Source organism: Athene cunicularia (assembly GCF_003259725.1).
Source record: "Athene cunicularia isolate RWA chromosome 18 unlocalized genomic scaffold, athCun1 chr18_part1, whole genome shotgun sequence".
Classification (NCBI taxonomy): domain Eukaryota; kingdom Metazoa; phylum Chordata; class Aves; order Strigiformes; family Strigidae; genus Athene; species Athene cunicularia.
In genome coordinates, this window is record NW_020799123.1 from 12,272,420 (window position 1) to 12,288,693 (window position 16,274).

At 49.8% G+C, this 16,274-nt stretch overlaps 2 protein-coding genes across 2 annotated transcripts; one reads left to right on the plus strand and one right to left on the minus strand.

The window, feature by feature from the left end:
* Positions 1-4: 4 nt before the first annotated feature.
* On the plus strand, positions 5-12,830 carry COG1 (component of oligomeric golgi complex 1; the record flags this gene model as incomplete). Its single annotated transcript, XM_026861308.1, has 13 exons — positions 5-129; positions 589-770; positions 1,075-1,245; positions 1,346-1,499; positions 2,361-2,571; positions 2,749-3,540; positions 3,848-3,994; positions 4,412-4,573; positions 4,846-4,973; positions 5,456-5,564; positions 5,899-6,008; positions 6,098-6,173; positions 7,535-12,830. Coding segments are annotated over 13 exons (2,508 nt in total), but the record flags the coding sequence as incomplete, so codon positions are not given.
* Positions 8,254-15,075, minus strand: FAM104A (family with sequence similarity 104 member A). Its single transcript, XM_026861309.1, has 4 exons — positions 15,059-15,075; positions 14,818-14,914; positions 10,604-10,666; positions 8,254-8,907 (listed from the first exon to the last, which is right to left on the minus strand). Exons 1-4 carry the CDS (start codon positions 15,073-15,075, stop codon positions 8,662-8,664), a joined length of 423 nt encoding a protein of 140 aa, XP_026717110.1. The 3' UTR covers positions 8,254-8,661.
* Between the last annotated feature and the right edge of the window lie 1,199 nt (positions 15,076-16,274).

A 16,274-nucleotide genomic window follows, 5' to 3' on the forward strand; every position in this document is an offset into this window, starting at 1 on the left:
CCGGCTCCACTTGCTCGGTGGCCACCTCCGCTGCCAGCTGCAGCTCGATGTGCCCCGGGCCCGCGCCAGCCCCATCCTCGCCCGCTTCCCCATCCTGCTGCGGCAAGTGGCCGCCGCCAGCCACCTCAGGTGGGCACGGTGGGATGGCGTGATGGCCACGGCTGGCTGCTTCGTGGCCACTGGGAAGAAACGTATCAAAGGAGGGTGGGGGACACTGGAACAGGTTGCCCAGGGAAGTTGGTGGTTGGCCCATCGTGGAAGTGGTCAAGGTCAGGTTGGACCGGGCTTTGAGCAATGTGGTCTAGTAGCTGTCCCTGCTCATGGCAGTGGGGTTGGACTGGATGATCTTTGGAGATCCCTTCCAACCCAAAACATTCTGTGAGCCCATGACCCGAGATCCCGTTGCTGCCCTGAGGCTCTCACCACCAGCCACCCTGCCCTGTGGGGCAAGAATGTTTCACTCAGTCCTGTAACACCCACGTAGTCCCACTTCTGTCCGGGGAAAATCCCATCCCTGTTTGGTGGGTCATCACCTAACCACACCTGAATATCTCAGTCAAGTGACCGTCCACCAAATTCCCTTCCCAGATCCACCATCCTGCAGGAGAGCAAGTCCCTGCTGAAGAGCCAGACGGTGTCGGACCAGGCGGTAGCAGAAGCCCTGTGTGCCATCATGCTGCTGGAGGACAGCTCTCCACGCCAGGCACTTGCTGACTTTCTTCTGGCCAGGAAATTGGCCATTCAGCAGCTCCTCAACCAGCCACACCACGGTCAGTACGATGGGGCTACCACCTTTTTAAAGTCAGGGTAGTCCCCTTCATCTCCCTCTTGCCCCACAGAGTAGCAGGTGGGTAAAGCTCACGATGGTGGGGATGCAACCATGTCATGCTGGCAGTGTTTTGCCCCAAATGCCACAACAATTAACAGTGCTCGGGGTCTTAAGCCAAGCTCATCTGTAATGGGGAAGGAGGTGGTGCCTGGGGATGAGTCCTTTGCCCTCCAGTTCTTCCCTGGAACATTCCACTGGTCCCTCTGTTGAAGGGGCTGCCTTGGCTGAAAGGCATTTCTCTGCAGGTGCAGGGATAAAGGCTCAGGTGTGTTCCCTGATGGAGCTGCTAACCACTACCCTGTACCAGGCTCATGCTCTCTTCTACACCCTGCCCGAAGGGATGGTGCCGGATCCTGCTCTGCCCTGCGGCTTGCTCTTCTCCACCCTGGAGAGCACCACAGCCCCGCACCCAGCAGGTGAGCACGCGGGCAGCTCTGTGTCAGGCTCCTGCCCACCTGGGTTTGCAGGCAGGAGGCTCCCCCTGTGCGGGGCTGATCCCTGCCTCTGTGCTTCCAGGGAGAGGTGGGGTTTTAGAGGAGGAGGTGAAGCTGAGCAGCTGGTTCAGGTACCTCCCGGAGTCTGTGGTGGAGTTCCAGCCGGCCCTGCGGACGCTGGCACACCCCATCAGCCAGGACTACCTCAGAGACACGCTGCAGAAGTGGATCGCCATGTGAGTGTGCCTGTCCCCCTTCACAGGGCTCCCCTAGACGCTGCGTGGCCTCTGTGCCAAGGTAGCAGCCCAAAGCAAACCCACGCTCGCTTATTTCCTCACTCTCCCCAGCCAGGCCATGCCTTCCACTGGCTTTTGGCCCAACATCCCCTCTCCCCAGCAGTGAAACAGCTGGAGGCAGCACAGCACCATCCTGACAGCCAGGCTGTAACGCTGACAGAACAGGGGCTGTACAGGGCCACTTGTCTAGAGCTGCTTTATGCTGCTGTAACCACCCACAAACAAGCCCAGAGTAAAATGAGAAGAAAATCCCTTACCTGGCTCGCTTTGCTCTTGATCCAGCACCTCCTTTCTCCTCGCTGCCCTTCCCTGGACTGGGTGGGGGCAGCCAGACCCCCTTTATAGAGTTGCCAGCTCCACCCCCATCGCACCGTGCCTTGCCCTGCAGCTGGGGACAGCCCAGCAGCCCCGCCTACCCCTTAACAGCCTCCTCAGTCCTGTCTCGTTAGCCCATGGGGCCAGGGCCATGGGCTATTTGCCCAGAACCCCCACCTGCCTGCCCTCCCTCCCTCCCTGCTGTCATTCCTGGGGCTTTCCCAGGGCACTGTGCTCCCAGTTTTGACACCCACCACAGCCCAGGGTTCCTGCCAGTGGGCACGTGGCCTTCCTGTGGGATCCAGGGCGGGGGGCAGCTGCCTTGCCGAGAGGCAGAGGTGCCCTCAGCCCTGTGGGGGATTGTGCAGGCAGAGCCTTTTACCCACAGGTTAACAATTTCTCTGCCCTGACATAGCCCACGTTCTCTCCTTCCTTCTCCGGGGCTGAGTCCGAGCAGCTCAGACTGATGTGAATTGTTGCATTCAGGTGCAGTGACGACATCAGGGCTGGGGTCAGCAACCTGCTGGTCTACGTGAAGAGCATGAAAGGCCTCGCAGGGATTCGCGACGCGGTGTGGGAGCTGCTCACCAGTGAGTCCATAAGCCAGAACTGGGAAGCGGTGTGCCGCCGTCTTTTGGACAAGCCCGCTTCCTTCTGGGAGGACCTGCTGCAGCAGCTCTTCCTGGACAGGCTAGAGGTGGGTGCTGTGCTGCAGCAATTCCTGGGGAGCCTTGCTCTGTGCCCCCCCTCTTGTAGTCTCGAGCGGCCCACTGGTGCCTGTTAGCAGCCCTAAGTGTGTATTTTCAGTGCTAAGTGGCAGGAGACACATGTAAAAGGTGTGGGATTTTTATTTTTCCTCTTCGTTCTGTTCCAGACACTGACCAAGGAAGGGTTTGACTCTATCTCAAGCAGCTCCAAACAGCTTCTCACCTTAGCCTTGCAAGAACTCGAAGTCAAATCCAGCAACTCTACCCTCAGCAAGCACATCCAGTTTGAACACAACGTGGCCCAGTTCCTGTGGTCGGAGAGCTCCGGTGACCTGCCTTCCGACGCCGCCTGGGTCAACGTGGCAAACCGTGGCCAGTTGGCTAAGAGCGGCCTGTCCATGAAGGCCCAGGCGCTGACGCCGTGCGTGCAGAGCTTCTGCTCGGCTCTGGACTCCAAGCTGAAGGCCAGGTTGGACGATCTCCTCTCCTACCTCCCCACAGACTCCTCAGCCGCCAAGGAGGCCGCTCCCACAGGGCAGCCACGCTCTGCCTTCGACCGCTACGCTGACGCCGGCACGGTGGAGGGGCTGCTCCGCCACCACTGCGTCGCTTGCATCCACCACATCCTGGGCTGCATGCGTGAGGAGCTCCAGAGCGCTCAGAGCTTGCTGGGGGGGCAGGATGATGCTCCCAGCGATGCCAGACTCAACGCTGTTCTCTTCATGGCGAGACTCTGCCAGTCCCTGACCGAGCTCTGCCCTCACCTGAAGCGCTGTATCCTGGGCCGGTCGGGCAGCGTGGAGATGGCGCCGAAGGAAACACGTTCTGCCAAGAAACTGGGCAAGGGGAAAGTGGCCCCAGAAGTGACCCCCGTGCAGGCCAAGTGGCAGGGGGTGAAGGCAGAGCTCCTGCAGCAGAGCCTGTTTGCTTATCAGATCTGGAGCTCGGCCGTTACCAAAGTAAGGAGCCGTTTCTCTCCTCGCAGCTGCTTCCTGCGTGGGTTTCGCTCTCGGTCAGTGCTGCTGCTCCCCAGCTGGCTGCTGAGAGCTCGCCCCGCCGCTGCCGCGCTGCTCGGTGAGCCTGCGGCAACACGAGGTGGGGCTGGCAGCGCTGAGGTGGCAGCCGGGGGGATGATTTCCAGGAGAGTCACTTGGGGGGTGATGTGGGCGGTGGGTCTCTCCAGGCAGGAGCAGGTTGCCCATCCTTTGGTGCTCCTGGTAGAGCTGCCTGTCCCGTGACCGGCTGCTTTTGTGTTCTGCGCTCCAGGGTGTGGTTCAGTGCTTTACCCGCACGTTGCTGCTCGACACAGCTGGCTCTGTCTTGGCTGCAGCCACCAACTGGGATGAAATTGAAATTCAGGAGGAGACAGAGTCTGGAAACAGCGTCACGTCAAAGATCCGGCTGCCTGTGCAGGTATGAGAAACGTCCTCTCGGTAAACACAGAGGAGAAGGGTCTGCTGGGAGGAGAAAAGCACCTGTTTCCAAAATCCCTGCTTTGTCAGATGGTGCTGACCTGCTGTGGTGTTACAAGCAGAGGGAAACACTCTCCGTTGTTCTTATTTGCTCTTTGAGATCCTCCCCTCCTAAGGACAGAGGCAGGAAACTAGGTAGTTGCTGCTGTATATCCAAATAGTCTGGTGTGTCAGGAAATAAAAACCCGTGAGATACTTGTGCCACGCTACGGGGGCAGATGGGTCTCGGCAGCAGAGCTTTGTGGTTGCTGAGGGAGTAGGAAGCTCACATGATGAGAACTGAAGCGATGTTGTGCCGCTGATAAAGTGAAGGAGCTTACAGCCCACGGGAAAGGAACGCTCTTTTTTCTTAAAACAGCCGTCGTGGTACGTCCAGTGCCTCCTCTTCAGCCTGTGCCAAGAGGTGAACCGGGTCGGTGGCCACACTCTTCCAAAAGTCACCTTGCAGGAGCTGCTGAGGACCTGCATGGCAGAAGTGCTGGCTGCCTACAAAAAGCTCATGGAAGAGAAGCAGGAGAAGGTACGTGAGTAGTAGGATCAGCCCTTGCTGCAGCTGGTGTGGGGCAGGAGGGTGGCTCGGTGGTGCCCTCGGAACAGCAAATATCTGCCTGTGAGGTGGAAAGGGCATGTTCTTTCCCTTCTCCCCCAAAAATGAGGCACGGAGGGATCAGACACCAGACTGCACACTCAGACTGGTTCTGAGGTCGGTTGTTTCTTGGTGCTGGTGTTTTTAAACATTTCCCCTGCTCTCGGTGTGAGTGAAGAGCCCTGTCCCATCCCTCCTATTTGCAGAAAGCTGGCACCTTCCCCATGACCCAGAACAGAGCTCTGCAGCTGCTCTACGATCTGTGGTACCTGAGTATCATCTTGACAGCGAAGAGCGAGGAAGCAAAAACCAGCAGGATCAAGCACGACTCTGGGTGCGGTGCAGTTCTGGGGTTCAGAGACTCGTAGTTTGTGAGGCCCTAAAACGGTCTAAACCTTAGCGGTGGCGGGGAGGATGCCAGCGGGAGCAGGGCCGTGGGGCCTCAGGGGAGAAGGGCAGCGCAGGCTCCGACATCTTTGCTGACACTTAAGCTCATCCTCAAAATACAGAAGGAGGGATTCTGCAGTGGATGCCCCGGGAGGGAACAGTTAGGCTTCCACCCTAAATAAAACCTTGAGTACTGAGGCTTCTCTCCAAGATGTACCACGGGGAGAAGGTTCATTTGCAACAGCCAATGTTGTAGGCTGTGTAGTAGCTGGAAACCCTGCTGCTCTGCTGAGTAATTCCCGTTTTGCTCAGTCACCTCTGAGGGGCAAGTCCCTCCCTGTTGGAGAGGGGCTGGTGAAACTGCCCTGTTGGCGTCGCAGCTGTCGCTGTGCCATTGCCCCTGACAGGATTCCTCTGCTCTGCCCGTAGGATCGAGGCGGTGACCGACTTCCTGGAGGGGCACATAGATCCCTTTGACTTGGATGTTTTCACTCCGCACTTGAACAGCAACCTTAATCGCCTGGTTCAGCGAACCTCTGTAAGTTGAAGGGAAAGGGAGGGACGGATCAGGAAGCAGAGCTGCAAAAACACGTTCTGAAGGGCAGCCGGGGTGGCTTTATAAACTGCTTAATGCCTAAGGATAACTACTGGCACTTACTCAGAAACGGGAAGAGTGTTTAATGCCAGCTGAAGATAAGAGGAGCTTGCTGAGCTGGCTGCATGGCACATAATCGTGCGTGGAGTTGGCTGAACTTCTATCTAACAGGATTCACTGGGACCTGGGCAATGCTAATCAGGTTAAGTAGTGCTGAAACAGGCCTAGAACTCAGCTATGGTAATAACGAGCCCCACGGCTCCTTCCTGCCTTCCAGGTTCTCTTCGGGTTGCTGACTGGGACAGAGAACCAGTACCCGGGCCGGAGCGGCGCTCTCAGTTCCCAGGAGCTCCACAACATCCTGCCGTTAGCGTCCAGCCAGATCAGGTACAAGACCCAGCTCTTTGCCTCGGGAAGCAGGTCTAGAATTGCTTCTTCCCTGTGACCAGCCCCCTTTCTTTCTTCCATCTCTTCAGATTTGGCCTTCTGCCGCTGAGTATGTCGAGTTCGCGGAAGAGCAAGTCTGCTCCCAGGAGCACAGAAAGAGCTCAGGTTGGTAAAATGGAGCCATATGAACTTTTTTCCATTACTCTAACCAACACTGAGCTTGTGGGGAAAGAAGAAAGTAGCCAAACAGTTAATATTTAACCTGATTTTTTTTTATTTTGGGTAAAATGAGAGAGCCATTATGGCAACATAGCATGAGATGGGTTTGGATTTCCCCTTGCCCCTCAAAAAACCCTGATGGCCCCTGTATTTTTGGGGCCCACTGCCCTGTGGTAAAATACAAGCCATAACCGCCGTGAAAATGCAGTGAAGCCTGACACAGATGAGGCATTTTTGAAGTCAATACATAAAAGACAATTCATTGAAAGGTGGCTGCAGGAAACATTGCAGATTACTAGATAATGATTTGAACTTCTTTTCAGTGCACCGTGGACCCTTAACTCCTGAGGAAGTCTGGCTTGGGTATTTAAGCCTGTGTGAAGAGTGGCTTGCTTCTCTTGCAAAGACTTTGTTGTCCTCTTTCTGACTTCTCCCAGTAGTCAACCATCGTGTTGCTACGTTTACCCCAGTTTCAAACACCCGCTTAGACGCAAGGTCTCTATGCTGAGGATTGAGAGAGCCAAGGAATACCTCACTGCTACGGGGAGCTGTAATTAGTAATTGCTTTCCTTTAGCTATTATTAACTCAATAATCCGTCTGTGGTGCTCTTTTGAACTGGGAGAGTAAAAGTCTGGTTTTATCAGAGCAGGGTGTTACTTGAGATGCTGATGTTTTACGCTGCAGCTCTCGTTCTCCATTATTCTGAAGCATTAAGGTGTCAGGGCTGGTTAAAAGCCCAAAGCTTCACCACAAAGGTATTCCCTGCCTCTTACACCTCAGCTGGAGTAGTGCAGAAGTGTGCAGTGATGTCTGGCTGGCTCCTACCGCTCCCCTCGCCTGCTGTGGTGCCACGGGGAGGTTGTGCACTAGCCACACTTCTCAAGCCTCGACAGCCGCTCGCTCCTTCTGCGCTAAAACAGTTCTGGAGAGTTTAAAGGCCGTAGTTCCTCAAGCACAGTGCTCTGCAAGGGCAACAGCTGTACTTCTACCGTGCTGCTGGCCCGTTGTGCTCAGCCGCAGCCCCTTCCCTGCAGCTCAGAACAAAGATTTTTTTTTTTGAGCATTGGATAACGTCGGTAAAATTACCTGTTGCTGACAGCACAGTGCTGGGCTTCTGCTGCTCGGACCTGCCTCTGTCTGCCTCTCGCTGAGCGACACCGCTGAGGTGGTGGCTCCAGCTCAGGTTGCCAGGGACTAGCTGCTCTGTAGTCTACACCTCCTTGCAGCTACTCTCGATGAGGGTATGGAGTGAGTCAAAGGTCTGCTGAAATGGTTACTGACGCTTTTTTTTTTTAAAACCTAACAGGTTCCACCTCCTGCCCTCCCAAGAATGGACGACGAGGCGTCGCGCCCTGGCTCTTTGTTCAGGCAGCTCGTAACCGAGGAGGAAGACACAGCTGCCCCTTCTCTCTTCAAGCTGGGGTGGCTTTCTGGCATGACCAAGTGATGCAATAAAAAAAATAAGAAGTTTGTCTGTGTACTTGTCTTCACAGAGATCGCTCTCCTCTCCTTGCTACGGCAGAATTGCTTTTCCATTCTTTGCCAGATCCCACGTGCCGCTTGAACCAGGCACAGGGCAGATTGTCCTTGCCCTCTGGCTGCTGAACAGAGGTGCAGCTTATCTTTCACCCCTTATTCCTTAAAAGTTGTTAACTATAAAGTCAAATTGAAGAAAAAAAACAACAAAACAATCTACACACTTAACAGAAAACACATTTCACAGCTCGAAAGGGGCAGTGGAGCACTGTAGGCTGCCTCTCTCATTCCAAAGCCCCTCCCCAGGCCCCACAGCTCTGCTCTGGGTGAACCCAGCAGGCACCTGATGTTTCAGCTACAGCTGTCTCAGCTTTCCTGGTTCTCCTTTCACAATTTTTTTTTTTTTTTCAGTGCTGCAGCAGTAAAGATCAAGATAAGGCCTAAGCTGGGTGGAAAGTTCACAGCTGGGGCAGTCCTAAGGGATTCCAGTGCCAGCACCTCTTCTGTCTCATTAACTCTACAGGCTCAAAAAAAGTATGTTGCCAAATAAATTTTTTACTAGTTTATTGAAATTAAAAAAAGACTTATAAAACTGAAGATGAATGTTTGAGAGAACTTTACATAAAGCAACAAATTGCTAACAAACAGATTAGGCAGTCGATTGGAATTGGACATTTTGCAACCCTATAACACAGATGTGGATTCCTCAGTCTCCTCTTGCCACGTACTTTGTAACCACCCCAAAAAGAATCCTATAAAAATTGCTTCAAAGCCCCTTTTGCATTGCAATAGTGCAGCAAACCACAAGTAAACAATTTCCTGTTAACCTGTTATTTCAAATATAGACTGAAAAGGCAACAGGCGTTTTGTGCAATTCCATTTTAACGAACTTTTAAGTTGAAATATCAAATCTACACAGTGCTGTCCCTTCACAGAAGGCAGGGAACTGCTGGTTCATCATGTGGGAAGGCGTCCCCGGCTCTGTAAGCTGTGAAAGTGTGCCTCCTTCAGGATCTGGTTGATGTGGAAGTAAGGACCTTGGCTTAGTGCAGACTGCTCATGGAAGGACTGAGAGGAGACAGGGCTGGATCCCGCAATTATGGGGTTTAGGCTGGTTTCTGCACCGCATGCTCTGTCAGGGCTGTTGATGCTACTGCTACTACAGCTGCTGCTGCTGCTGCTGCCGCTATCGCTGCTGGAGGACTGAGACAAAGAGAAGGTTAACAGCAAAATCACACAGCTCGCTCTCCTGTCCTTAACAAAACGCCTCAGGTAAGCAAACAATCCTTACAGCAAGTCCCTCCCTTCCAGATTTGCAGGCTCACACGTTCAGCCTGATGGACTAAGGTAAATCCACCAAGTGCTCTCTTGGCATTCACAGCTTCCGTTATTGCCAACACAGGAGAAGCGTCACCGAGCTGAAGGGAGGAGCAAGCCTTCACCCGGAGGGTCACCGACCTCCAGCACAGTGGATTTCAATCTCTTGGTTTTAGGCCCACCAGCTCTGCCCCCATGACCCACGTTAGCACTAGTGAAGTTTGCTGAATTCATCCGAGAATTGGAAAATAAAGAACATTCCTGCTGAACTGCACAGGTCAGTAAAGGCAGGCAGGGCACAAGGAAAAGTTTATCGCTTCTGTTCTAGCAGACATTTTAGGTAAGCACCATGCAAAGCATTTTCCTACAAGTCAAATCTTTCTAAAATGAGATCTGAAGCATCCAAAGCAACAGGCTGTTAAAATCAAATGCCGCACAATACCCATTTTAAGTCTTTGAACACCTTGACATATATACATCTACTCTTCTCCCAGTTAAGCACTGGGACAGCAATGTTAACTGGAAGCTTTTCATAACAATTTACTCGACACAACAGTGAAAGAGCGACAGGCATCAAAGACTTCCACATGCAGGAAAGAGAACTCATGATTTAGCTCACAGGACAGGGCTTATTTGCCAGCATTTAGGATAAACACATTTCACGGTAATGACTGGAAGAGCATTAGCCATCATTTTCAGTGTTTCAAAGACATAAAACTGTTTGGTTTACCCCATTTTAAGTGCTGCTAATGAAAGGTTCCATCAGTTACAGCTGAAATATTTCATTGCTGTGTGATATGCTGTTCAGGACAACACTACAAATATTTAGGTGCTTAAGAATGAGAGAACAGCTACTTTGCCATCCCATAAGAAGTTAATTCACAGAAGCAGCCAGCGTAAGTGACAGCAGCTAAAAAAAAAAAACAAAAAACCAAAAACCACCCACATTTTTGTTAAGTATTAAACCAAAACCACAGAAGTCAAAGCTTGGTGGCCACAGCAGAGGCAGACAAATTTAAAGACGTCCTCAGTAATTTAACAGTCAGCACCGCATTCAGAAGGCCCCACTTTGGGGTAAATCTGAAAAATGGTGCAAACTGCACCCGACATATCTGTCAGTGAGCAGCGAGCAAGGCCCAGGAAGGCACTGTGTGAGTATTTGAGGTGGGCCACATCTCAGTGCCGACTGGAAACCCCACGGCACTGATTCCACAATCGATAGCGACAATTTAACCACGTAAAATTCCCTGGTTTTGCTAAGCACCAAAAATGCTTCAGTTCTGTTGTAGTACAGCAAGCAAGACAATGGCACCAAGGTTGCACCGGCGTGTTAGGTTCAGCTAGCGAGGAGAAAACAACACCACACACGTGAGTGAAGTCGTTCTCGAGGAAGCAGCAGATGTAACTACATGAGCTACCAGCTCCTCATCCTAATGCTAAAGAGGGAGAGAAACACCAGAAGGACAGAGAGGAGCCACGAAATGGTGCTTGCTAGACCATCTCAGTTTGCATAGAAGCACAAAGATTGAAATGCAATGCTGTTACGCTGAACAAATCACAGCAGCCTTGGAGAGAAACCCACCGCACAGGACACTTTGTTTCCTTTTAGTCTGTGTTCCTTATTGTTTTTCGTTACAGCCACCTTCTGAAAATCAAGGTAAAAATCGAAATGAGAACCTAGTATTACGTACTGCTAAAGTTTCACATCTTAACAAACATTTTAGAGCTGTTAGTAATGATTATTTTATGCATGTCTAATTTTTTAAAAACCGAGATAGTGTCCTGGGACGTGCTTCATACATCTAAGGCTGTTGACAGATCTGGTTTGTCAGACCCTCTTTATTTCCATTTCTCTAATGCAAAAATTCACTAGCACGTGAAGCCCGTTTATTGCCCAAATCACGTCAAAGACCTACCATTTCCCCAGGCTGTGGTGCACATTCTGTTAGGCATTTGGACTACAATTAGACAAAAAAAGAATCCTTAAAGTCATCATGTCAGCAATGACAGGCATCTACACAATGAAACAAAGTTTTAAGCAAAAGGGCAAAGGAAAGTAGCCCAACAAAAGTTTAAGTATCAAAAGGGCCGTCTTCAAGGTTTACCCAACCCATCAGCCCCTCTTAACATCACACCGAGCAGCTTTAGAAATTTTAAATCATTTCCAAACAAATGTCCCATTAAACGTATTCATCGGATGATCTGTGATACGGCACCTCAATCACTCATGACAGGAACTTAAGAAACAGCCATTCAGACTCTGCTGTTCTCAAAAATCTTTCAAGATGGGTTTAACAGAGACGTTACCTGGGTTTAGCTAGAATTTAAGACCAGCTCGTCCTCAATAGTGCAATACTGCAGAGCGGCATAGCTGCAGTGCTAGACAAAAACTTTTGAGAAGCAACTGCTGCCATGCCTCGGCAATCTCCACCAGTACGACAGTGGTACCTCTAATCTCTGGGGAATCCTGCCATCGGCCAGAGTAACAAAGAGGAACTACAAGAAATTAGGTTTTACAGAAGTTATTCAGGAAGGAAGAGAGTTACCCAGAACACTGCAGACTCTCTTCCTTCCCAGGGAAAATCAGAGCAAAGGGCTTTTCATCGATTCCCCGGGTTGCAGAACACAACTGCAGCTTCTCCCAGTTTCCGTGAGCAGCCGCTTGCAGTCGGCCCTCGGAGGATACACCTCAATTCTGCCTGACTTGAGGCTGAATTTATAACCAAGTACCAGGGAAAACAACCCAGCGAGCCTCCTGGTAAACGGAGGAGAGGCTGAACAGGAAGTGAAACAGAGTGGCACAGCTCTGCTTTGCTAATCTTTAAGGTTGTCTGTAGTTCTAGTCTAGCGTGTTGGTCGTGTGCCTGCTCACGGACTGAACTGCAAAGCAGAAGTTTACTGTCGTCCTCGGGGTGGCTGTCACCCAGGAGTGTGGGTTTGTTCCACGAAGAGCAGGAATTGCACATCCTTATAGCAATGTGCCAGAAAGCAGTGCTGACAGAGACTGAATAATCTCAGGTTCCCTCCTGTCAAAGTCGGAGTCAAGGCTGCTGTCTACCCTGGATGAGAGAGCAATCTAGTGGGAGAAAACAGCCAGATCCTTTTGCATGGAATCTAGCTCACCTCAGCAGTAAGATTCAAAGTGAGGGTCTGTGGAGTAACATCACAGAACAGCCCACATTTGAACTGCCACTAAGAAGAAAAAAATTAAATCTCCCTTCCTCTTACACACATTGCTGTCAGCTCTGAAGAGTAAGAGAAAAAAAAATGGAAAGAGATCCTGACAAAAGCCAAGTCCAGTTTTAGCAATAGGGCTGCCTGATTTTCCTAGTGAGGTTATGTCCTCATGCAAACCACACTCTGTAAGAGAAAACAGTCCATTTGCAAGTAAAGGAAGGCAAAAGGAATCGGTACTTTAGCTAATGTTTCACAAAAAGCAGGTGAGCATACGCCTGCAGATGAAAAGCAAGTCTCTTCTCACAGACCCTTTGAAGTTACAAATTGCTCCTACACACAGACTCTCTCCCTGTTCAATATCCTAAAGCTAATGAGGATTTTTAATCAGCCAGAGCTGCCTTTGCAAATGGCAAATTATCAGGAGACTAAATAATATTACAAATGGCCAAGAATTTCAAAGTGACATCAATCGGAAGCACTTGTGCATTATAAGCACAAGAATTTCCCCATTTGGCACAGGAAGTCCTTAAAGAAACATTCGAGTAATACTGATTTAATCTCACGGCTTGAATTTCTGGGCATGCTCAATTCGGTGATCCTACATTACGAGAAAACAAGCACACACACACACACACACACACACACACGCAAAAAAAAAAAAAAAAAGCTCTATTCATCTGTAAACGACACTGAGAATTTTGTTCCCTCGAGAAAGGGAACGTCGATTTTTGTAAAACTGTGTCCAGCAGGCGCATTCCTCCACTTCAGCGTCAACGGGAAGGGATTCTCCTTGCCTGCACACCGGGGTTTAATGTGTTAAAAACATACTTTTACAACACAAGGGCATGCAGGAAGCAGGACTCTTAATGTTAGCCTCAGGCAGGGACCTCGGCAGCGGTTCTGCCCCGCGGGGCTGGCAGGTCATGCCCATGCTGTTGGCTTGCAGGCACCCCAAACAGAACGGCCGTTAAGGACAGAGTTAAGGTGTGTGGCTACTACACGACTACTTCAATTTCTGCATTTTAGCAGCTTTGCCCAGTCAAATGCCAAGTGTTTACATGACAAGCAAAAGTGCTTCTGCCACTCACCATTAAGGTTTTTCCTGATATTCTTAAATTTCATTACTCCTACTTCAATCCCTTGTTCCACACTAAATTCTTCCTCCTCCCGCCACAAAGCTCGTTTAGTCATTAACTACTCTACACAGGAAGAGGTGTTTAACCTGTTGGACAAGTGATTCAGTGTCAGAGGCAAGCAACTATTTACGGTTCTACCCGTTATACCCGAGAAACAAAAACAACTTCATCCCAGCAAGTCTTACTTCTGGCAAAACAGCAATACAGGAAACCGGGAACATTTTTCATCACAGCAAATTCCTTCACGATTAACATCTCAGCTGTTAAGGGGGGTTTCTGTGCCATATCACTGACTATCGCATCAGCTACGTGTAAAGGTGTACTGGTTAAGAGTCTCCCTCACAAAAGGAATGGTGGGATACAGAGCTTTCTATCATTTTAAATGTAATTACATATTTGAAGTCATTCCCATACGTTGCTCAAAGCTACATAGCAGAAAACATTTTCTGCACTCAAAGTATAGTTAATAATTCAGGATAACTGCAACAGCTTGTAGTTACTCATTACAGCAAAATCTTCAGAGAGGGCTGTACAAAAAAGCAGCAAGGATATTTCAAAAAACCTTAAAAGAAATTCATTTCATTAACTTCCAGGGACACAAACCAGGAGGGGGCCTTTGCTCTGCATGCTCTTTTTCAGTAACATTTTGCAACAGAACTGCATTGCTAATTAGAAATGCATACAGTGAATTTTCAGATGATTAATACAGGCAACAATTCAGGAAATCTGGCAGCAGGTTGGAAATCAGCACTTCTTTTAAAAAGAAATCTCACAGCTAGCAAACTGCACTATCCTAGAACACCTGTCACATGAGCAGTGAGAGAATAAGAGACAGTTTATCCCACGTCCAGCAAAAGACCGTGGGGAGTATGAGTAGAAACCAGTTTGAGTTCAGCTGGTTTAGCTGTGAACGAGCGAGTCCTGTTTAAACTGCCAAGCTCTACCAGGGCATTTTTTAAACATCAGATAAACAGTGCTGCTTGCAACAGGCACTTTATGTATCGCACTAGCTGGAATGCTTTTTGACTTTCTACCACAAATAACCACGTTACTGTAAGTAAATGCAAAACTGGAAGAGTAAACGGCCAGCAAAGCGACCACACGTGCTTGTAATCCACCCCAGTCATCTCCTGGGGTCTGGATACGTTACACCTCATGTCAGGCAGCAAAACTAAGAGTGGCAGCAAATGTTTTTCTTGTATCTTCACTTAAGCACTACACATCAGTATCTGAAATTTATTAACAGAAATATTCAGGCCAAAGCTAACCAGCTTCACTGGAAAACATGCTGATTCCCAAACCACGTTTTACAGATTTCAACCTCTGAAGTATGTTAACAGAGTAAAGCCCCATGACTTCGTACACAAAGCAAAATAAAGTGTTTTCAGTAACTACTCTCCATCAATAAAATCTTACAGAATATTCCAACTGTTATTTAAAGTCAGCATTAGAGAAAACTGAATTTGCCCGAGAAGGCTCTCACCTCAGTGTCCCAAGAGTCCTGAAGCACAGTATTCCTGGTACTACGTTTTGTCTGGGGAACGTGACCATCATCTTCATTGCCGTTCCTTCTCCTCTTCCTGAGGAAAGTTCAGGGAGAAAGGAGGAAAAAAAAATATTATCAGCTTACTGATATACCTTCTGGTTTGTTCTCTAAAAGCAATTCTGTAAAAAAAAGCAGGAAAATTTGATAAATGAATGAACGCTGTATCCAAACCTCTCACGTGCTCTGCACTTTCATGTTCTTTTTAGCTGTTCCCTACAGAATAAGGGGAAAACTACCATTTTCCTCACAAAGTAGCCAGGCTGATGTTTTCATCTTGGTTTAAGGGACACGGACTCACACCTACTATTAAAACCAAGCCTCGGCATCTTTCTAACTAAACTCATTTGACAATTCTCAGCCTTGGAACTGGTCTCCATACTCAGACACATCTAAAAATAAGCCAGGGACTTTGAATAACATCTGACAGGCTGAGAAAAGCACCCGAAAGAGCAGCAGTGACCACACTTTCAATAAATACCCAATTACATTCATCTTGTTTACATGAGTCTGCAGTCAGCCCCTACGAGGACTTATTTCGGTCTCTCCACTCTGACAGCATTTGAAGTCACATTCCTGAGCAACACCATTTTCCATGCAGAAGGGAAGTTTTGTCAGAAAACACCTCACAAAAGACAAAATCCTTCCCTGTTTCTGATGTATTTGCCATCCTCTTACTACATCAGTGCTGCTTCACAGCAGCTGATCAACAGCAGCAACCTGGAATTCCTGCAAACCAACATCTCCCAGTGTCCACAGAACTTCAATACTAATATCAAATTATTTTTCCCACTGTACAAACACCACAGGTCAACCAGGACCTCAGTGTGCAGGGCACCATCCAAAATACAGGATGGAGCTGTTTTGGTACCTAAAAATTAATACATACTCAAATGAGTCAAAACAGACTCAAGTGGGGTATTTATAACCGAATGTTTTCTTACAGACAAGCTTCTGCAGCAGACTCAGCTGCCAGTATTTGGTCCACGCCTACAGACCAGGAGCTGCCTCTCAGCTCTCCCATCCCTGGGATGCCCACAGCCCATGGGCTTCTTCTCCCTCTCAAGGACCACTCCTCTAAGAAAGGCCTTTTCCCCTCCTCGCTCCACATGTGCCTAGACCCCTCCTCTTCTTATCGCCTGCAGCCCCCAAGAAAACTCAACACCTCCACCCCCCCACACCCCACCTGCCGCCTCACAACGCCGGGCACTCACAGCCCAGCTCCTGCGTGCTTCACGGTCCCTTCTGTTTCTCCCCCACCCAGACAAGCCCTACCTCCTCCTCCCCTTCCCCAACAAGCCGAGAAATGCCCCTCCAGCGCACCGCGAGGCGTCCCACACCCTCCGCACTCTCAACGCCCGTTTGATCTCCCGAACGCAGCCAACCGCCCCCTTCCC

Bases quoted from the DNA above. Each gene is read 5' to 3' on its own strand.
- FAM104A (XM_026861309.1), bottom strand. The intron at 10,667-14,817 runs GTGAGAGCCTTC...CTTGATTTTCAG, and splicing joins AGGACTCTTGGGACACTGAG to AAGGTGGCTGTAACGAAAAA. The intron at 8,908-10,603 runs GTGGGTTTCTCT...TCTTTGTCTCAG, and splicing joins GAAACAAAGTGTCCTGTGCG to TCCTCCAGCAGCGATAGCGG.